General features: G+C 46.8%; 1 protein-coding gene across 1 annotated transcript; it reads right to left on the bottom strand.

Moving 5' to 3' along the window:
• Positions 1-2,302: 2,302 nt before the first annotated feature.
• On the bottom strand, positions 2,303-2,485 carry LOC117462203 (cortexin domain-containing 1 protein). The gene has a single exon (XM_034104320.1). The coding sequence runs from the start codon at positions 2,483-2,485 to the stop codon at positions 2,303-2,305; it is 183 nt and encodes a 60-aa protein (XP_033960211.1).
• Positions 2,486-22,609: the final 20,124 nt, after the last annotated feature.

Genomic DNA, 22,609 nt, shown 5'->3' with positions numbered 1-22,609 from the left:
CTACAATGTATTTATACTTTATATGATTTAAAGGGACACTGCAGTGATTTTGCAATTACACTTGAATAAACAGCAGCGTGGCTCAATGACTTTTAAACACGAGAACAGGATTCCAAAAAACACCCTCCTTGGTAAACAATGTTAAACAAGCACAAGCCCAACTTCACCAGTGCGAACATACAGTAACCATTTGATATTTGATATACTTTATTAATCCCCGTGGGGAAATTGTTTCTCTGCATTTAACCCATCCTGTGTTAGGAACAGTGGGCTGCCATTTTTGAACGGCGCCCGGGGAGCTGTGTAGGGAACGGTGCCTTGCTCAGGGACACCTCGGTAGCACTTGGACTTGCCAGGACTTGAACTGGTGACTTTCCAATTGCTAAGCCAAGTCCCTATCGACTTCGCCACCACCGTCTCCTGAGGACATCTCCAGAGATAGAGGCTTACTCCAGACGTGCCAACACTGTTTCAGAGTCACGGTAAACATTGTAGACCTAATTTAGAACAGAACTTTAAGGTGCTGTAACAGAGGAGTAAAAATACAATTTCCCATTAGCCCTAGAATATTGATTAAATATTACTAGCAGATGAGCAAAGATTACAAAATATAGATCGTAAACACCGGGAACATTTCCCTTTGTCAGAAAAAACAGATAAGCATTCAGAGATGGTATTAGGTTACACGGGCTAGTGGAACAGTGGCTATTTCAGATTTAACATCTAACTTTGAGTAAGGCTGACTAATCCCTATAATTAGCAAATTGATTTTGACAAATAAAGTCAATGAAGTACCTCATTAAACGCGTCATGTCTAATGGGGATCACCAATACCTGGTTTTGAAAGCTGAGAGAGATGTATTGTTCTTTCGTCTTTTCCTTGTAAATTGTAGAAGACACTTATCGCTCCATGCCAACAGCAAAAAGCAGTTTCCGATATAACATAGCAAATGCTTTTTTCTTAATGGAGTGGTGCAGTGATGATATATTTTTATCATCCCAAGGGTTTCCTCAACAAAAAGCTATCGGATTTCCCCATTGGATTCAGTGTATTGCAGAAAATAAGCTGTGGCCAACACACATTTATGATACTTGCAGGTTCTGTTCATCAGGATAATCTCCACATATTAAAACCCCTTTGAGATTATTGAAGAGGAAATACAATCAGCAGAAGTAAATAGTTAATGCTAGCTAGGCTATAAACAAACATCAAGGTCACAAGGCTGGGCATCACCACCGCTAAGCTAAAGGCAGCTCAAATCAGTGAGATGACGTTTACTTGTCTCATTTAGTCACTTGTTAGCAACCGCCGTTTTAATGACAAATATACATTTTCGACATTTAAGAGTGGAGTATTTCTGACGTATTTTATGTGGTTGAACAAAACTTGAAAATCTCTTGCTTGTGTTAACCACAAACCTTATTTCAGGCTTATAACCATAAACACGTTCAATAAAACATTGACTTCGAGACAAGGGAACTGGAAGAGGTCATTCTGGGTTCTGGGACTCATTCCTGCACCACTCTATTGTACATTTTTTACAGCATATTGGGCGCTTGATCACACAGGCCATCTCTTCAAAGCGCTTTTGTATTCCTCTGTATGGTGATTTTAGTTTACCTGAACTTTTTTATGTGTTCTATATTAAATGTCAGGTTTTAACCACGCTAAGTTAGGCCAAATGATGTGCTGATTAAAGCTTGCCAGTAATGATTGCGTTTGTTATTCAGACAGGCATGTTAGGCAGGCTCTGGGCCACCTGAGTATCTTCTAGGTAGATACACAAAGTCAAGTTGATGTGCTTTACTCTGTAGTTATAGTCATGTTTCTCCATCAGTGACAGCTTCCCTCTCTTTCTCCTTTCTGGCCCTCCAACACTTTCAGGATGTTAAAGTGCATTGTTCATGCCTGGATTCTAGCTATTTCTCTACTCGAGTCAAAATATGTATTTTACCAAATAGGTTATTTTATAGCATTACTGCACCAGAAATCTTTGTGGTGCTATGAATTACCCCTTCCTTAAGTATGTAGACTCTGTTGAACATGGCTCTTCTAGGTTTGTTATGAAGAAACATTTTAGATTGTGCATTTGTATAAAATAAGATCAGTACCAGGAAAAACATGTTCTTATTGGCTTCCTTCGTCTTTTTTTATTTCCCTTGTTGCCTGTTTGTTTTTGTGTTTCTTGAATCAAATTTGTGTGGAGTTATTGGGTTTCGTAAACAAGCACTGGCTCATAAAAGAACTCTTTATGAACCTTCCTTTCCTGGAGGATCACAGGAGCAGGTATGTGTGAGTGTGTCAGTCCTCCAGGTGCTGCTCCACCCAGGTGGAGGTGGGGATGGCGCTGTAGGGGTCCATGATGACCTTGGCACAGCGGATGATCATGGCCACCAGCAGCAGGCAGAGGAAGGCCACGCAGGCCAGAGTCAGGCCCTGGTCCACGTCCACTGAGGCTGGCTGTTCAGAGCCCTCCAACTCCATGAGTGTGTGCTGCTGCTGTCCTCACACCCGCATACACACCCAGCTACCATCCTGAGGACCCCGCACACGCTTTCTGTAAAAAAAAAAGTTAATTTAAAACTTTGAACACCACAAACTGAGTTAATCTCTGTCTCCCAAAATTAGACATATTTATGTCCAATTTTCAGACTGTGTCTCATGTGAAAGTTTGTTTAATCACTGTTCAGGCTTTTCATTGCAATCACCTAAACTATGTTTTATAAAAATAAGATTCACAATTTAATTTCCCTTTACATATATTCTTCTTCTGTTTAGATAAGGGAACATGGTTGAAATAGGGTTTTTATCTCATAAATAATACCCTTGAGTGGACATTTTCCAGCTGTTACACTTTAGTGTTAAGATCATTATTTTGTAATCACAAACATATCAAAACATCAAGCTGTTGTTTAATGATACATACAGTCTGAAGGGGACTTTGGAAAAGCTCTAGTTATGCAGATATGTGGGTTCAGTTTGGAAGGACCCCTATTCTGATTTTCGGGGTTTCCCTTCCCTGCAGTGTGTTCTATAGGTTTGTGTGCATGTAAATGGTCTGCAAAGGCTAAAATCCCTGTGTTCCCCCCTCTGCCTGAAATGCCTCCATTGGACTCCACTTACTTCTGTAACATAGTGACATCACTATGGTTTCAGACAGAGGGCTCTTTATTTTTCTGCAGCACAGATAGTATGAGAAAAATAAAGAGCTTTTTGAACATTAAAGCATGGAGACTAGGGATGTTAAAATTTCCCGATTCACATCGGTGCACCAGTATAAACGTACAAGATGTGAGTGCACCGGTTGAAAGAGGGCACATCTGCTACAGTTTGGGTTGAACACATGGAAGTCAAGGAAGGCTTCTCAATACTCTAATTTCCCCTCCTCGACTCCTCGACTCTCCGGTAGTGACCCGGAAATGGATTTCAGCGCGCCATGTTGAAGGACATCTCATTTCTCGAAATGCACATCGAGGACCGAGCATCGAGGAGGCTCTCTGGAGGAGCTCTAACCGAGGAGACACTGATGGTTCCTCCACGGCTCCTCCACGGATGCATTTCCGGAAACGGTGGAGGTGTTACGCACGGCCAGACTTATCTCAGCAATGACAGCTCTGCATGCATCCCCTTGATATTATTTGAGAAACTGCTTTCATCGCGACGCGATGTTTACAGTGAGAACAGCAGTGAGAACAGGTCCGTGCAGAAAGCAGAGCCGTGTGTATAATATATATCACTCAGTATAACAGGCCTACTCTCTTTATTTGCTTTAGTTTAGTAGATATCTACAAACAAAGAGTCCAGATGTTTCTAAGACCATTTAGTACTTCACATAATAAAATACACAACGGCTGTAGCCTGATTATGCTTTAGGAGCTGTAGGCAGAGTTTCCCCGGTGGGCCGGTGCTGTGTGTGGGTCGGAGGGCCAAAAAAAAAAAAAAAATGTTTATAAAAAAAAAATCTTTTTCCCCCCCCTAAATCCTACTGGCCCACATTTGTAAGTGTACCGGCCACTCCCTTTTTTTTTTGCTTACCGAAATCCTACCGGCCCACATTTGTAAGTGTTCCGGCCCAGCCCAGCCCAGTGGGGTGTGGCCAGGGTTGGGTTGTAACGGAATACATGTAACGGTGTTACGTAATCAGAATACAAAAATCAAGTAACTGTATTCAGCTCGCGTTACATTTGAAAAACGAGTAATCTGATTACAGTTACTTTCGTAAACCTGAAGTGAATACATTTTGGATTACTTATTGGAATTATTGGTGGAAAGATTTTCTCACAACATTTAATATTCATTAGTAAAGGTACAGCCGAATCATCACAGCCCACAAAACCGTGCAGATGGACCAAAAAGGGGAGCGTTTGAAAAAAATGTGCGGGTCCGCTCAGTGAAACAATAACAACGTAACATGGAGGAACAGAAGCCTGCGTTTAAATCATGTGTGTGTGTGTGTGTGTGTGTGTGTGTGTGTGTGTGTGTGTGTGTGTGTGTGTGTGTGTGTGTGTGTGTGTGTGTGTGTGTGTGTGTGTGTGTGTGTGTAGGTGTGTGTAGGTGTGTGTGTGTGGTTAAAACACATCAGCCAGACCGCTCTTTAGCCTTTCTAATGATTCTGAAGGTAAACACAGCGAAGGCGGTGCGTGAAAGCGGTGCGTGAAAGGCGGTGCGTGAAAGGCGGTGCGTGAAAGCGGTGCGTAAAGGCGGTGCGTGAAAGCGGTGCGTGAAAGCGGTGCGTGAAAGGCGGTGCGTGAAAGGAGGTGCGTGAAAGGCGCTGCGCGCTCCTCTTCTCAGAGGCTGAGTTAACCATCCCGCTGCCTCCTGGTGCTGCAGAGAGGTCATGGAGTGAAGGAGGTGTTCCTTCTATAAAACAGCTGCGGGCAGCAGATACTGTGAGAGTCACAGACATGAATACATAGATCAAGGCAGACTGGTGCACACTCTCCTGTTTTGCCAATCCGGTGCTTAAACAAATATAGCTCTACACCCCTGGCCGACATGTCCTTAAAATGAAGTCCGAGTTCGACATTTTAATTCATGTCCTGCCAACACTGGCAGGACAGAAGGTGACACGCCTTTTCTAAGCCATGTCCTCACATCCCAAGCTGCATCCCCAAAAAGTGTATTATGTTGTTACAACAGGGTTCAGGGGGAGGGGCTGTACGGCTGCACCCGTAGGATAGAAAAGGGGGAAGTGATGTCTGACTCAGAGGTGGCGCGGCTGTGGAGAAGAACGTGTTGCCCACATTCTGTTACTGAGTTTAGGCTAGTTAGCTAGCAGGTTTATTGTTTTGGGTGCAGTCACTTTTGCCTCCACTTGCTGTTCAAATAAATGTTGAAAGAAAAAGACTTTTTTGACTTTTGCAAAAACACTTTATTTACATATGATCAGTTATACATTCGATCAATAAAGTGCTTCATTGAGCAAAAAAATGAACGAATCACTTAAAATAGTACATTAAAACCTATGTCTTAAAAACTTGTGCAAAGTGCAAATCCTCATTCACCACAGAACACACAATATCATTATAACACCAACATTGTTTAAAAGCATCCAAGTCTCCAATATGTTTATAAAAACGATGCTCCAGCCAGAGTCTGGCTCTGATGTTGCACAGCCAGATCGCTTTTGCCTCTTCCCCTTTCCTATTTTCAACCCTGTTTTTCCTACTTAAATAAATTGCCGTTTTTGCTTCGCCAGAGAGGTAATTCAGGAGCTGCCACTTTTCCTTGTTCGTCTTTTTATATGGAGCCCCCATGATAAAAACACTCTCGGTAAAAGCTATACTAAAAAGACTAACAACCAATGTTAAAAGAGAGAAGAAACCCGTGAGTCTCTTGCACTCTGTAAAAACATGGAAAACAGTCTCTCTAAAACCACAAAATGGACACTTGTTAAAAACAGCAGGATTAATAATGGAGATAAAAGAATTACAGGCGATGGCACCGTGTAAAATTCTCCACTGGAGGTCGGCAGTACGTTTTTTTATGGGAGGTTTGTATAAAATCCTCCACTGTGGGCCTGGTCCGCTTCCTGCACCCAGTCTGGTGCTCCACACAGTGGAGGCCCTGTCCTTCAGTGCATTTTTGTTGGTCGTCTTTACAATGTTCATGTATATTGTTTTTTTGTCAGCTTTGTATCCACAAAGCTGACAAAAAAACAATATACATGAACATTGTAAAGACGACCAACAAAAATGCACTGAAGGACAGGGCCTCCGGTCATTTGTCCTTGGTTTGCGACCTTGAGCAGGGGGGCCGGTCAGTTCTCCGAGCCCTGGGCTCAAGTAGATCTCCGGGAAAGGGTCTGCTGGGTCCGGCTTGGCTCTTCCCTGTCCATAGCTCCTTAAAAGTCTTTTGTCATCAGGGGAGAGGATCTGGCTCCATAGTTGCAGGATCCTCTCGGCTACCCGGACAGAGTGCAGACCCAGCAGAGAGCCCAAGGCCCGGGCATCGCTCAGCTCCGGCCCCACTGCATCCACCAGCTGCTGAAGGCACAGGGTCTTGGATCGGCACAGCGCCACCGTCAGGCCGGGTGTTTCGCTGCTGCTGACGTCCAACCTGGCTCTGTGAATGAGAGGCTCCCTCAACAACCAGTACAGAGAGTCAGTCTTTGGACACCTCTTATGGTTAAAAAGGGCACAAGATTTAAAAACACCCTGATAAAAAGGAGGTAGCCCACTTAAAATGTTTAAATCAGTTAAAAACAGAGCAGCATCCAGCCCCAGGTTACTCACGCGTCGGAGAATGCAGCTGCTCACATCTCTCCACACCAAATCAGCCGGGCCAGTCAGATACCTCTGTAAAAACTGTATCCTAAAAGTGGCTGTTCGGCTGGCCAGGTGGATAAGGCCCTGTCCCCCCTCCTCTCTAGATAAAAACAGCACCCCCTGTGGCACCCAGTGTAGACCCTCCCAAAAGAAATCCACCAACTTCTTTTGTATTTGGGCTAGTAAGCCTGAGGGAGGGTCCACACAGGTGAGACGGTGCCACAGTTGGGATGCCACAAGGTTGTTTAAAACCAACACTCTACCTTTAAAAGACATCTGAGGGAGCAGCCACCTCCACTTGGACAGCTTTCCCTCTATCTTTCCTATGACGTCCTCCCAGTTCTTCAGGACTATGCTGTTATTACCCAGGAACACACCCAGGTACTTTAGCCCATCTTTCTTCCATAGCATGTTCTGGGAGACCGCCACTCCACTCACCGACAGCGAGGGCCTCACTTTTCTTCCAATTCACCCTCGCTGCCGATGCTGAACTAAAATCCCTCACGATGTTAACTAAAATGTCTGTCTCTTTTTGGTCTCTAATAAAAACAATGATGTCATCCGCATATGCTGATAAAACCAGGTAAAAACAGCCCTTGCAGTTTGGAGCGTATTTTGTTGAGAAGGGGTTCTAGGGAGAGTGCATAGAGCATGCCAGACAGAGCACAGCACTGTCGGACCCCTCTACACACTCTAAACGGAGCACACAGCCCACCGTTGAACTTCAGCACACTCTCAATCTTATTGTACAACACCTTGATCTTGGCTATGAAACCAGCGCTGAACCCAAACTTCTCCATTACTTTCCAGAGGAAGCTGTGCTCAACGCGGTCGAAAGCCTTTTCCTGATCTAGAGAAATCAGACCAGTATCAATGCCCAATGAGCTGGAGACCTCCAAAACATCTCGAATTAGGTGGAGATTGTCCACCATGGACCTGCCGGGCACACAGTAGGTCTGGTCCCGGTGGATGACCTGCTCCACAGCCCTCCCCAGCCTGGTGGCCAAAGCCTTGGACAGAAGTTTGTAATCCACACACAGCAGAGACACAGGGCGCCAGTTTTTGATGTCCTGCAGGTTTCCTTTTTTTGGTAGCAGCGTGATCACCGCTCTCCTGCAGGACATCGGCATCGAGCCAGAGGCCAGACTTTCATTAAAAACGTCTAAAATGTCATGTGACAAGACGTCCCAGTAGGCTTTATAAAACTCTACGGAGAGGCCATCGATACCAGGAGCCCGCCGTCCCTGCATGCCTTGCAGGGCGGTCTGCAGCTCCTGGATCGTTAACGGCCCTTCGAGCTGTGAGTTGGTCTCCTCAGAGACCTGAGGTAGTTCTTTGCAGAACCCCTCGGACAGAGTTTCCCCCTCCTCATACTCGCTTGTGTATAGGGTGGAATAAAAGCTCACAGCTCGCCTCCTGATCTGGCTTGGCTCTGTTATTTCCTGCCCTGTGTCTGACAGCAGTGAGTGGATCACTCGCCTCTGCCCATTCTTCTTCTCCAGGCCGAAGAAGAAGCTAGTGGGAGCATCCATCTCGTTGGTGTTGAGGAACCGGGACCTGACTAGTGCACCCTGAACTTTAACGTCCAGCAGGTTGGCTAAAGCCATTTTTTTCTCTTTGAGGATTTCAATATATCCTCGATCTCCTGTGGTTTCACTTATTGTTTCTAGTTCCACGATATCACTCTCCAGGTCTTTCATAGATCTAATGATGTCTTGTGTGACATTGAGGGTGTGCTGTTGGCAGAGCAATCTTATCTCAGTCTTACCATGGTCCCACCACTGCCTAAGACTGCTAAAATCTCCCTTTCTCTGCCTAAAAACACTCCAGAAATAAATAAGGCCCTCTTTAAAATGTTTATCAAATGTTAAAACCGAGTTAAAATGCCAATATGCACTTCTGGGTAAAACATTTCTAATAAAAACATTACATAAAAGCAAAGAGTGATCCGTAAAACCAGCAGGTGATATGCTGCACATTTTAAAAATATTAAAATGATGCTTAAAACAATAAAAACGATCTAGTCTAGCTGATGAGATTCTATTCTCTCTGATGTGGGACCAGGTGTACTGCCTGGTGTCTGCGTGCATCCTTCTCCATACATCCACCAGGCCGTGGGAGTGGACCAGCTGCCTCAGAGCATGCTGAGAAGCTGGATGCGGCTCTGCATGGTTGCGATCCAAAGATGCATTTTCTGTACAATTAAAATCCCCACCCAAGAATAAAAAATCCTCCGTGGCACAACCGTTTAAAACATCGTTAACTTTGAGTAAAAACAGCTTCCTCTCTGCACCGTTTGTTGGAGCATACACATTTACAAAAACAGCTGTAAAAAGGTCAAACCGTGCTTTTATTAAAAGCAACCTCCCATTGATAAAATGCTCGACCTCCAGAGAGACAGGACTAAAAGACTTGGAGAGGAGGAAGCCCACCCCCCCCACTGAGAGAGGTGTTGTGGCTTAAAATGACTTCCCCCTCCCACTCCTTTCTCCAGTCCGTCTCATTAAAAACGTCGCTGTGCGTCTCTTGTAAAAAGAGGACATCGATATGTTTTATTTTTGCAGTCTGAAATATTAAAGCCCTCTTTCTTTCCTCTCTGGCTCCATTTACATTTAAACTTCCCACTCTAAAAGTATCCATTTCGAGCGAGATGTTAAAAGCAAAAATAAAAACAAATAAATTAAACACAGACATCGAGGTTTTTAAAATCAACGCTGCCCATTTGCTTCCTCACTTTTGTAACAATTCTTTTTAGTCTGTATATTTCCAGCTCATCCGGACAGACTGCTCTTTCCGGCTCATGTGGAGTCTTGCTGAGGCACAAAAAACTGACAAATCTGGGAAATATTCTTCTATGATTACATTATGTTGGTTGGTCTGCACCAGGTAATTTTTTATCATTTCAGCAGAGTACATTTTTTTTTGTTGGCTACTGCTCAAAAAACCTGGCACATCACTGCTGTCAGACACACAATCATCCCAACTCTCATCCGCCTGTTCTTGCTCTCTTTCTTTCTTTCCCTCACTTTACTTTACTGCTTTTTGCAACGGTTGATACATCCTTTTTACTTCTCCTGCGTTTTGTAGCAGTCTTTTTCTTATTTATCATTTCTGTTGCGACCTCCTCTTCCTCCATTTCAGAAACCTCCACCTGCTCACCCCATGTTTTCCTCTCCTCTCTTGTTTTGTCCAAATGTGTTTCCCTATCTATATCTTCCTCCTGTGTTTTACTGACTTCACCTGTCCCTACATTTTCTTTTGCCAAATCACCTTGTGGTTCATTGATTATTCCAGGTTTTTTTTCACCATTTGTATTTGTTTTTTTATCTTTTTTTCTCCCATCCCACTTTTCTTCTGCTTCACACAAAACCACCACCTCATTTTCCTGGACATAATCACCCACACCCACACTCTGTGCAACACCACCGCACCGCAAGCCGGGCACAGCAGCAGAACCGCGCTGTACAGCGCACCCCCGCCCGCCCCGCGTCCGAGACGGCACATCGCACGCCACCGCCGACTGCTCAGGAGCAGCGTTGCTGTCAGCAGCAGCGGCCACCGCCGGAGCTGCGGTCCGTACCCCCCTTCCCACCCAAGGGACGGAAGTACAGACTGCCCAGAAACTGAGCTGCTGCTGGGAAAGCAGCCGCCGACCACCCCCGGGATTTCAGAGCCCAGCCCCCCGGACCCTGGAGCCTCTTGGGGGGTTCCGGTCAGGCTCTGGGGCACGAGGCCGCCTGGAAGGCGGGCGACATGGGGCACGAAAGTCATTGGGAGGCGGTTGAGTGGGCCGCTAAGACCTCTGCAGACCACCCCTGTAATCCAGCGGCTGAGTGCGGCTGCTAGAGCGGCCCCTGGGCCTGCTGGGAGTGGGCACAGGTCTGCGAGGACCCGAGTGCTGCTGCCTGGTCTGCCTAGCTTGGGCGGCACACTCCAGTGCCTCCGAGGGCAGCTGATCTAAACAGCTCCCCTGGCTCGACTGGTACGCGACGGAGGACTCTCCGTCAACCGGAGGAGGTGCGTCAGCCGAAGGAGGGGCGCCAACCGAAGGAGGGGCGCCAACCGAAGGAGGGGGGGGGGGGGGGGGTTAGCAGCCCCTACACCGGGCCCAGGCTGAAGGGCCAAGAGGCGACTTCATCATGCCCCTATCGGCAGCTAGCCGATCCACTTTAGAGGACAGCCTATTTCTAGTCCTTCTATTGGGGGGAGCACACAAAGCCATCGCTCCCTCAAGTCGCCGGGAACGGCCGAATTGATCTGGAGGAGTACGTGACAAGGAGAGGTGTCTGTTGGCTGCTGCCAGACGTTCCACCTCAGTGATTCGAGCCACTCTGAGCACCCGAGGCATGCAGCTACAGCTCATGCAGGCGTTTACCGTGAGAACCTCCCTCAGATGCTCGAATTTCGTCCCCACTGACCGCCAGAAGCGGCCGAGGCAGGAGGGGCAGCGGTCGTGGCCGTCCTCGGGCTCAAGAGAAACCCTACAGGCGCTACATGAATGAACCATTCTGTAGGTAGCCAGATGCAGCGTAGCCGGGAGCGGGTGCGGGAACACGCCTTCACCAGCTACCTGCTTAATGGAAAGAGTAGAGCGTTGCTGCTACTCGCCGAACAGAAAGAGGGATGTAATTACACCCACGTTACGGCAGAGGGAGCGGGAGCGAGATCACTGCCTTCACCTAGCTGGATTAGTAAATAAGGCAGTTTACCAAGAGCGGGGGCGAAAACACTGCCTTCACTAGCTGAGCTAGAGGCGAGTGCCAGATGCAGCGTAACCGGGAGCGGGTGCGGGAACACAGCCTTCACCAGCTATCTGCTTAACGGAACCAGGCAGTTTAGCGTCTACCAGGAGCGGGGGCGAGAACACTGCCTTCACTGGTTAAATTAAGACGAATGCCAGATGCAGCGTAACCGGGAGCGGGTGCGGGAACGCAGCCTTCACCAGCTACCTGCTTAACAGAATAAACAAGGCAGTTTAGCGTCTACCAGGAGCGGGGGCGAGAACACTGCCTTCACTGGTTGAGTTAGAGACGAATGCCAGATGCAGCGTAACCGGGAGCGGGTGCGGGAACACAGCCTTCACCAGCTACCTGCTTAACAGAAAAACAAGGCAGTTTGGCGTCTACCAGGAGCGGGGGCAAGAACTGCCTTCACTGGTTGAGTTAGAGACGAATGCCAGATGCAGTGTAACCGGGAGCGGGTGCGGGAACACAGCCTTCACCAGCTACCTGCTTAACAGAAAAACAAGGCAGTTTGGCGTCTACCAGGAGCGGGGGCAAGAACTGCCTTCACTGGTTGAGTTAGAGACGAATGCCAGATGCAGCGTAACCGGGAGCGGGTGCGGGAACACAGCCTTCACCAGCTACCTGCTTAACAGAAAAACAAGGCAGTTTGGCGTCTACCAGGAGCGGGGGCAAGAACTGCCTTCACTGGTTGAGTTAGAGACGAATGCCAGATGCAGCGTAACCGGAAGCGGGTGCGGGAACACAGCCTTCACCAGCTACCTGCTTAACAGAAAAACAAGGCAGTTTGGCGTCTACCAGGAGCGGGGGCGAGAACTGCCTTCACTGGTTGAGTTAGAGACGAATGCCAGATGCAGTGTAACCGGGAGCGGGTGCGGGAACACAGCCTTCACCGGCTACCTGCTTAACGGAGAAACAAGGCAGTTCCGCGTCTACCAGGAGCGGGGGCGAGAACACTGCCTTCACTGGTCGAGTTAGAGACGAATGCCAGATGCAGCGTAACCGGGAGCGGGTGCGGGAACACAGCCTTCACCAGCTACCTGCTTAACAGAAAAAACAAGGCGGTTTGGCGTCTACCAGGAGCGGGGGCGAGAACTGCCTTCACTGGTTGAGTTAGAGACGAATGCCAGATGCAGTGTAACCGGGAGCGGGTGCGGGAACACAGCCTTCACCGGCTACCTGCTTAACGGAAAAAAGAGGCCGTTTGGCGTCTACCAGGAGTGGGGGCGAGAACTGCCTTCACTGGTTAAGTTAGAGTCGAACGCCAGATGCAGTGTAACCGGGAGCGGGAACACAGCCTTCACCGGCTACCTGCTGAACGGGAAGAGTAGAGCGGTGCTACTACTCGCCGAACAGAAAAAGGGATGTAGCTACATCCGCATTACCGGTAGAGGGAGCGGGAGCGAGAGCACTGCCTTCACCTAGCTGGGTAAAATAAAGAAGCTAACAGTATACGCAAGACGTTAGCCGAGCGGCTGCTGCTAACGATCAAGCGAGATCAAGTCAAATAACACACATGTTTAAGACCAGATAACTAGCTTCTAAAGAATAGAATAGCACAGAGCCGTAGTTACAGCAGTAACCATGGCCAGGGCTCACACGGCATCTAACCGTAGTTACAGTAGTAACTATGGCCAGTACTTACACGGCTTAGAACCGTAGTTACAGTCGTAACTCTGGCCAGTACTTGCACGGCTTGGATACTTACACAGCATAGAGCCGTAGTTACAGTAGTAACTCTGGCCAGTACTTGCACGGCTTGGAACCGTAGTTACAGTAGTAACTATGGCCAGTACTTACATGGTTTAGAACCGTAGTTACAGTAGTAACTATGGCCAGTACTTACACGGCATAGAGCCGTAGTTACGGTATTGCCTATGGCAGTACGTGCACGGCTTGGAACCGTAGTTACAGTAGTAACTATGGCCAGTACTTACGGCTTAACCCCGTAGTTACAGTATTAACTATGGCCAGTACTTACACAGCTTGGAACCGTAGTTACAGTAGTAATTATGGCCAGTACTTACGGCTTAGAACCTTAGTTACAATAGTAACTGTGGCCGGTGCCTAAAAGTGTCAGCCAACGGCTGCCCACTAGACAATATAATATTGGGAGGATGAAATCCTCCTTAATGGCCATACATGCAGAGCACACGGCACACACAGTGAAGATTGTTCTCTGCATATCGTCCTAGTGCTAGGAGTCTAGTACTAGGAGCAGTAAATACCACGATATAGCGCTACTGCAACCATACCATGCGTTTACCGGGAGCAGCAGCGAGAGCACTGCCCTCACCGGCTGAGTTAAATAATGAAGCTTAACCGTACATGCAAGGTGTTAGCCAAGCGGCTGCTGCTAACAATCAAGCAACCAAGTCAGAACACAATGTTAAGACCAGATAATTAGCTTCTAAGAAAGAGAACAGCCCGCATAGAACCGTGTCTGGTTACAGTAGTAACCGCACATGCCGAGCACACAGCACCCGCCGTGAAGATGTTCTCTGCATATCATCCTAGTGCTAGGAGTCTAGTACTAGGAGCAGTAATACAACGAACTAGCGCTACTGCAATCAAACCCTATGCTACAGGGAGCGGGAGCACTGCCCTGAGTTAATAGTTAAGCTCAACAGCAAGGTGTTAGCCAAGCGGCTGCTGCTAACAATCAAGCGACCAAGTCAGAACACAAATGTTAAAGGGGAAAGGAAACACCAATTACAGTTATAATATTCCGGTAGTTTATTCATTTTACAATGGATATTGATCGTAATATTTATTGTATATGATATTACTCGCCAAAAGAAAATTAATTATCCGCCGGCCGGGTGGGGAATTCCGGGACCAGGCCGCCGCCATTAGGGGAGTCCCAAATGGTGACGTCACTGGCTGTGTTTTCGCTCCACCAGAAGTCAACACAACGTAGCAGATATGGCGGCGATGGAGGAATTTTGCAATGAGATCGACGTTTTGAACGATGAATTTGACTATTCGTCGGGAGATGACATTGATGTGGAAGCATCTACAGTTACCAGGCATCCCATGGCCTATGCTTATGAACCGATTCGGTCGAATAGAGTGGCATACGATCCGGAATAAAAAAATTAAAAAAACACAATGCTAACAGTGAGCCTCTGAATTAGCCCCGAGCGAAAATGCTAACCTATTACTGCACCGAAAATCACTCCTAGCTCCCTTATTACTTATCCTAGCCGCACATCCAACACATCGTTTATGATCGCAAGGAGACACCGAATCTAACGGTGCCCACCTCAACACTGAAAGATACAAACTCGCGAGGTTATCCACAAAAACGTACATCAAAACAAGTGGCGCTAGGTACTAACATACGCCAGGCTAACGGCTTACCTTCCTCATTGTCTGGTCTAAACTGGTCTTCAATGGCATTACAACGATAAAAACGATGATGTAGTTAATCCATAGATTAATATCCAATGGGGCTGTGTCCCCTTTGAAATGTTCTGATAATCTATAAGCAATACAACTGCAATTCCGTTATCTGCTGTCCGCTCTGGGTCCTGCAATACCATCCATTGATAGCAATACTAGCCTTTTTAGGGCTGTTTTCGATAGATGAGCGTGTGTATGCCAGTTTAATTAGTTGAGCTATAGAACACCCCCAATTCTCTATTGTGCGTCATAATAATAGCTACCATTTAGTTTGGACGCGATTGCGTTAATTAATAAGGTCACACTGTGTCAGTAAATACATGTGTGAGCTAGTAATCTGGCAGTGCTGCAATATTTACCTCTCTCTCGGCAGCTGAAGCAACTCGTTTGGTGGCTCAAACTTCACGTTTGTTGACACTGTCATTGTCTTGCGCGGCCGACGTGCTGGGACGGTCGGTGTTCCCGACTGCATACGTTGAGAAATCGAATATTGTGGGAACAGATCCTGGCTTCAAATCCAATGTTTTGTATTGAACCAGGCATCCAGACTGGACTTTGAGCAGCTTCTCATCCTTTAGTGGCAGCCTATGGAAATGTACTTCTTCCTTCTTTGTATAAAATCCATTTGTGCAGCCTGGGGCAATACAATAAACTCCTGACGACGACCGTTTTCTTGTAATGTAAACTACTGGTGCATTGCACGCCATGTTGTTTGTTATTGAGCTTTGGCCCAGGAAGCCAGTCAGTGACGTCACTGGAAAAGTCCCGGAGCAATGGAAGCGCCCATGGTCATTAGGCACGTATTTCAAAAAGTAAATTCGCGTATCTCGATCGTTTACATTGGAAATAGACTAGATAAATACATTTCCTAATGGTAATATTGTCGCATGGAAAGCAGTTTGAAAAGTGTTTCCATTTCCCTTTAAGACCAGATAATAGCTTCTAGAAAAATAGAAAGTACTTACCTTACTTTCTGCATCTAAACGAAAAACGGGTTTAAAGTATGACACTCTTGGCTTTCCATACTAAATCGAATGAGGGACGCAGCCAAAGCTGGGACTCAAATGCTAATGATAGCTCGGGCACAACGCCACAAGCAGAACTTTCAAAAGAGCATAAGGGCAACTTTATGGGAGAGGAAGCGGGAACACTGTCGTCACCAGAAAGTCTAAGCCACAAACAATAAGACGGTAATCAGGACAACTTGGCTGGGAGCGGGTGTGGAAACACAGCCATCACTAGTGTTAGAAATTAAAATCAATGTTTTGAGAGCATAGTGCACCTTAAACACAGTCAGTTTAATTGCTGTTTTATACTGAAAGAACTTGTTAAGCTTTTATTCTGAAAATCCTTCATCTCCGGTTAGCAGGAGGCTAATATACCATTTACTATAGAGGTGAATTTAGCAGCGATATGATATGATGTTGCACAGCGAAACCTACTAATTTCAACACTACAACTATAGACGTCGAGATATTATTATTGTTGGATAAGGTACAGTTTATTTGATTACGTTATTGTTTACAGATGTGGTTAGCATGTGACAACATTCAGACCAACCGGAAACCAAACTGCTGTGAAGTATTTCCTGTATTTTTAGGAGTATTGATTACAGCGTTTAGAATGTGTTTAAATGAAAAGTCATGAAAGAGTTAAGAAAGAGAAAATGCGTGTTTAGATATATATTGAATGTACAATGTTTTTATACTCTGATATGCGTAGCAACGGATATTGAAATGTGACGAGTCGGCCTGCAGGGAGGAGTCAGCAGAATATATATATAAAACAGCACGACCTGAGGGGACGGGCTCTCTTCTTCACTGCCAGAGCCAGAGACACAGCTGTTTTTTCTGTCGGACAACATCCTGTTTGTGAACATAACCGTGCCATTATTTTTAATTAAAGTACCAATTTGAAACAATTTCAGAGACTCCATTTAGTCTCCTTTTAAGCTTCTCACCCGGGACACGAGAATAACCGACACCGATAACACTAGCAACAAGCTGACACAAACCTGTCTGTCGCGGCTCTGCACAGCCGGCGCAGCTCCTGGAGGACGCGTCTAACGACCCGTAGCTCCGACTGTCAGTCGCGAAGCTTCACGCGGCCAGCTGTTTGCAGAGAAATCCCTCCGATCAAACGTTCAAACCTGAACGCTGTAGGCTACGAAAACGTAGCCACGGTACCCTCGCGCAGCGAGAAGATGAAAAGGAACAGATCCTCTGACAATACCGGCTGATATAGCCGGTGTCACGTGGGTCACAGGTGACTTTGTTGTTATTGGTACTCGAGCTGCGCATGCGCGCGATGGACATATCCAGTGCTAAAGCACCGCCTCTGGCGGTCAGTAGGGACGAAATAGAACTGATGATGTTGCAAAAATCACATAGTCATAATCATCTACTTTAACGTAAAAACTGAGGTTAAGCTCCGCATTCCGATTGTTCAGTATCATATACACTTGTCTGCGGTGAGACACTACGTGTTTCAGTAACTGAGACTTGCATCCAGACAGCATCTTTTTTACGGGAGAAACAAGTTTCCCGTGTCTGGACAGTTCTCTATTGAGGAACTCATCAGTTATGAAGGGAGGAACATTAGACAGTACAACTTTGGTTGCGGGAAGCATCAGCGGCTGTACTTGGACAAACATTTCTCTCACCACGATGCCCGTCTCGATGACGCGGTTCGCCTTCTCCACCTGATCCAGAAAGATCACCACCGCGCTGTTCATCCGACCTTCTCTTCCACAGCCAGCCCGATCTCCTCCACAGTGCATGGGAAGCCGGCTGCGATTTTAATGCCGTGCTTCCTCGTGAGTTTGGCAAACTCTCCATTTACCATGGCGTCAGACGCCGGCCGGCGAGACACCGGCAGGAGAAGCCACACCCCACACCCAAAAGCACGAAAAGTACAGAAAATCAAAACCACCACCGATAAACTATATTAAATAAACACCCATTACACAAAAATAAACGGAAAATATAACGAAAAAAGTCTCGCTCTTCTCTTTCTGTCACACTCCAACAACTCCCAGCATGCACCAGAAGAAGAAGAAGAAGAAGAAGAAGAAGAAGAAGAAGAAGAAGAAGAAGAAGAAGAAGAAGAAGAAGAAGAAGAAGAAGAAGAAGAAGAAGAAGAAGAAGAAGAAGAAGATTTTGATTTTGATTTTGATTTTTAAAACAAATTTTATTTGCATTTGTTTTAAACATACACCCACCCTGCAAAAGAGTCGGAACAAAACTAAAACATTACACAATCAAAATAAATAAACAGATTTTCATGACTACCAAATAAATATCATTTGAAAAGCGTTTTACCCATTTAAAAACATCCTCTTTTACACACTTTAAAAACAAAAACTACACCTATCCTTTAAAACTTCAATATGAGAGAGTCATTGTCCCCCAGCGAGCACAGAACCTGCCCAACAGCCCACACATCCAGAAACCCCTGCAGGTGATTGATCAGCGTATAGTACGCATGCTCCACCCTCAGACGCGCTGCCACCAGCCCCCTCAGACAGAGCACTGCATCCGTCCATCCCACTCCAGCAAGTTGGTTCTTCCTACTTTTCCAGATTGCTAATTTTGCATTAGCAAACAAGAAATTCATCAATAGTAGGGTTTCCTTCTTTTTCAGGATGTATTTGGGGCCATGGACAGAGCGGACAGCCTCCCCTTGTGCCTGGGTCAAAATGAGCTCTGTATTTGTTAGTGGCTATTGCACCGTGTATAATTCTCCATTGGATGTCAGCCATCCGTTTTTCAACCGGAGATTTATACAGGATCCGCCAGCTGCCCTGAGGGGAAGAGCCCAAGCCAAACACATCCGTCCACCTCGACTCTCTGACGCCTGCAAGCGAGCTGAGGTTTAACACCTTTACGCAGCTAAGATATAGCTTCTTCCCATTGCAGGCGCTGAACTTTGCAGGTGTTAGAGTCCCCAGTGATAGCAGGAGACCATCCTCCTCTCTCCATTCCCCCACCGCAGGACCCACACTCAAGGCAGGAAAAACATAATCATGTCCCTTTCTCCACTGGTCAGCCAGATCTGCATCCAGAGCAAAAGTCAGGTGGGATGGCGACAGCGACTGCCACACCTCATCTACCAGGTTCTCCAGAACTCGGGTTGTCAAATGGCCAAGTTTTACCACTCCCGCTTCAATGAACGCGTTCTTTAGGGTGGCTGAAGAGAAAAGGATTCCAGAAAGAAAACCAGTGTCAAACAGTGGCTCCTCAAACAGCCACATCCCAGGCCGGGGGTCGGGTGGTCTGGTAAAACTCAGAATCTTCCAGGCATTGATGACTGAGCAGTAAAAAGGTGTAAGTCCAGTGATCTTGTACGCAGGGGCCTTCAGCAGAAACAGGTGTTTATCAAAACCAAAGCCCCCCGCCCTCCAGAGCAACAGCCGGGCCATAGCCAGCCAGCAGGGAGAGGCACCAGACAGCAGCCGGGCCATAGCCAGCCAGCAGGGAGAGGCACCATACAGCAGCCGCTGAGCTGCCTGCAGTCTAAAAGCAGCAGTCCTTGCAGTAATGTCCACGAGGCCCTGCCCCCCCTCCGCCACGGGCAGGTACAGGACCGATGCTGGCACCCAGTGATGACCCGACCAGAAGAAATCCACGAGGAGCCGCTGCAGTTGTTTCATGAGGCCCGGCGGTGGGGTTAACACCTGCAGTCTGTGCCACAGAGACGAGGCAACCAGATTGTTGGCGACAAGAACTCTTCCCCTGTAGGACAGCTGGGGGAGCAGCCATTTCCATTTGGCTAATTTTGCTTGCACCTTTTCCAGCAATCCCTCCCAGTTCTGTGCCACCATGTCCTCAGACCCCAACCAAACTCCCAGGACTTTTAAACCCTTGTTTCCCCAGCTAAGGTTACCAGGAAGACTGGGCCTATTTCCTATACTCCACTGACCTACCAAAACTGCCTCACTCTTCTCCCAATTAACTTTGGCTGAAGCAGCCTTCCTGTACAAAGCTAGACTGTCCTGTAGCTCCTGGATATCTCGCTGACCCTGGACAAAAACACTGACATCATCAGCATAAGCTGATACAACCACCGGGGGGGCCTGAGCTGACTCTGGCAGACACAGGCCCCTCAGCCGGTTTCTAAGTCTGCACAAAAGCGGCTCGATGGCAATACTATATAATAGGCCTGAGATAGGGCAGCCCTGCCTGATCCCCCTTTTAACTGGTACAGGTCTGCTCAGCCCTCCCCCACCTTCACAACACAACATGCATCACTGTACAAACACTTCACCCAGGACAAAAAATGCTCCCCAACACCAAAAGCCTGCAATGTGGCAGCCAGAAAAGTGTGATCCACACGATCAAACGCCTTCTCCTGGTCAATAGAAATAATACCAACATTTATATTATACAGTTTACAAACATCAAAAGTGTCTCTCATCAAAAACAAATTGTCCACAATTGATCTGCCAGGGATGCAATATGTCTGATCAGGACCGATAAGAAGTTCGATAAAAACCTTCAGTCTGTTAGCTAAGACCTTTGACAGTATCTTATAGTCCGTACATAGGAGAGCCACAGGTCTCCAGTTCTTCAGCAGCAACAGTGAAATCACTGCACGCCTACAGGAAGCTGGAAGAGTCCCTTTCCCAAAGGACTCCATCAACACTTCTAGCAAGTCATGTCCCAGAATACTCCAGAAATGTTTAAAAAAGTCTGCAGGTAAACCGTCTATGCCGGGAGCCTTCCCGGAGGCCATCTGTGTCACCGCAGAGGTCAGTTCCTCCAGCGTAATGTCAGAGCCCAGGGTGTCACTTTCGGCTGGACTCAGCTGTGGAAGACCCTGAAGAAGTTAATCAGCAGCTTCCACGTCACAACCTTCAGCTTTGAACAGGTCTGTGTAGAAGGACACTGCATGCCTCCTCATCTCAGCAGGCTCAGAGGTTACCTGTCCATCAGGGAGACGCAGACATACCATCTGCTTCCTTTGGCCCACAGACCTCTCCAGGTTGGAGAAAGAGGTGGTTGGTGCATCAATGTCTCTCATGGAAGTAAAACGGGCTCTGATCAGGGCTCCCTTGGCCTTCTCCTGAAGAAAACAGTTAAGCTGTTGTTGTTTTAGGAGGGACTGTTCTATATTTCCAGCAGACACACTCTCTAACTCTCTGATCTCCCTCTCTAACTGCTCTATAGCTCTCCTAATGTGTGCAGTAGGCTGTATACTGTTGGCAGAACACTCCAACCTGAGCCTTTCCTACCTCCCACCACTGACTCGGGGAGGGAAAAGACTCTTTCTTTGATTTCCAGTTGATCCAAAATAATTTAAAATTCTCACAAAAAGTCAAATCTTGTAAAATTTTAACATTAAACTGCCAGAACGATCTCGGCTTCTCTGTGTTGGATAAAACCAAATCTAAAGAGACTAGCTGATGGTCTGTGAACCCAACCGGTTGGATGTGACAGTTCACTGCACGAGTAATAAAAAAAAACAGAGTTAGGAAAAGGGACCACATTACTCCTGTTCTGGCTGCCTTACACTGGCTCCCTATAGAACACAGGATAGAATTTAAAATTATTCTTCTCGCCTACAAAGCCCTTAATGGGCAGGCGCCATCTTACCTTAAAGAACTCATTATACCCTACTGTCCTACTAGGGCATTGCGTTCCAAGAATGCAGGGTTGTTGGTTGTTCCTAGAATCTTTAAAAGTACAATGGGAGCCAGAGCCTTTTCTTATCAAGCTCCACATTTGTGGAATCAGCTTCCAGTTTGTGTTCGGGCGGCAGACACCCTATCCGTTTTTAAGAGTGCGCTTAAGACCTTCCTTTTTGATAAAGCTTATAGTTAGGGCTGATTAGATTCAGCCCCTAGTTTTGCTGATATAGGCTTAGTTTGTCGGGGGACATCTTACTTCTTCCTTCTCTCTGTCTATACCCGTGTACACTCATGTTCCGATTAACCCAGCTTCCCCAAATGTCTTTCTTTTTGGTGTCTATATACGCTGGGATCCGGAGTCATGGATGATCCTGCGGTCCTGTGTCCTGGATCGCGAGCGCTGGATCTTGAGTCGTGGCTGTGGTCCTGGATCATAGGTCCTGGATGGATATCCTCGTGGATTCATCTTCCTATTATACACACATGCATTTCCAAACATTTGGACTACCTATGTTGCAAATGTATTATCTTTTCAATTTACACACGGCATCTATTGCACGTCTGTCCGTCCTGGGAGAGGGATCCCTCCTCTGTTGCTCTCCCTGAGGTTTCTCCCATTTTTCCCTTTAAACTGGGTTTTCTTTGGAAGTTTTTCCTTGTACGATGTGAGGGTCTAAGGACAGAGGGTGTCGTATTGTCATACTGATATTCTGTGCACACTGTGAAGACCACTGAGACAAATGTAACATTTGTGATATTGGGCTATATAAATAAACATTGATTGATTGATTGATAATAGAAGAAGCAGACATGTAAAATCTGTCTAGCCTGGCTGCACTGACGCCCCCATCTAGCATTCTCATCCAGGTGTATTGTTTGACAGAGGGGTGTTTCATCCTCCACACATCCACTAAGTCAGCTTCTCTTATCACCTGTGACAGTAAAAGGGACGACTGAGGATGCGGCTCCCGTCCTATTCTGTCTAAAGTGACATTAGTGCAAGCGTTCCAGTCCCCCCCCAGTATCACACACTCCCCCTGTACACTAGTGTCCAACTCATCTTTTA

The sequence above is a fragment of the Pseudochaenichthys georgianus genome, chromosome 3, assembly GCF_902827115.2.
Source record: "Pseudochaenichthys georgianus chromosome 3, fPseGeo1.2, whole genome shotgun sequence".
NCBI classification, from domain to species: domain Eukaryota; kingdom Metazoa; phylum Chordata; class Actinopteri; order Perciformes; family Channichthyidae; genus Pseudochaenichthys; species Pseudochaenichthys georgianus.
Note: the sequence above shows the minus strand (reverse complement) of the source record. Positions and strands in the feature narration are given on the sequence as shown.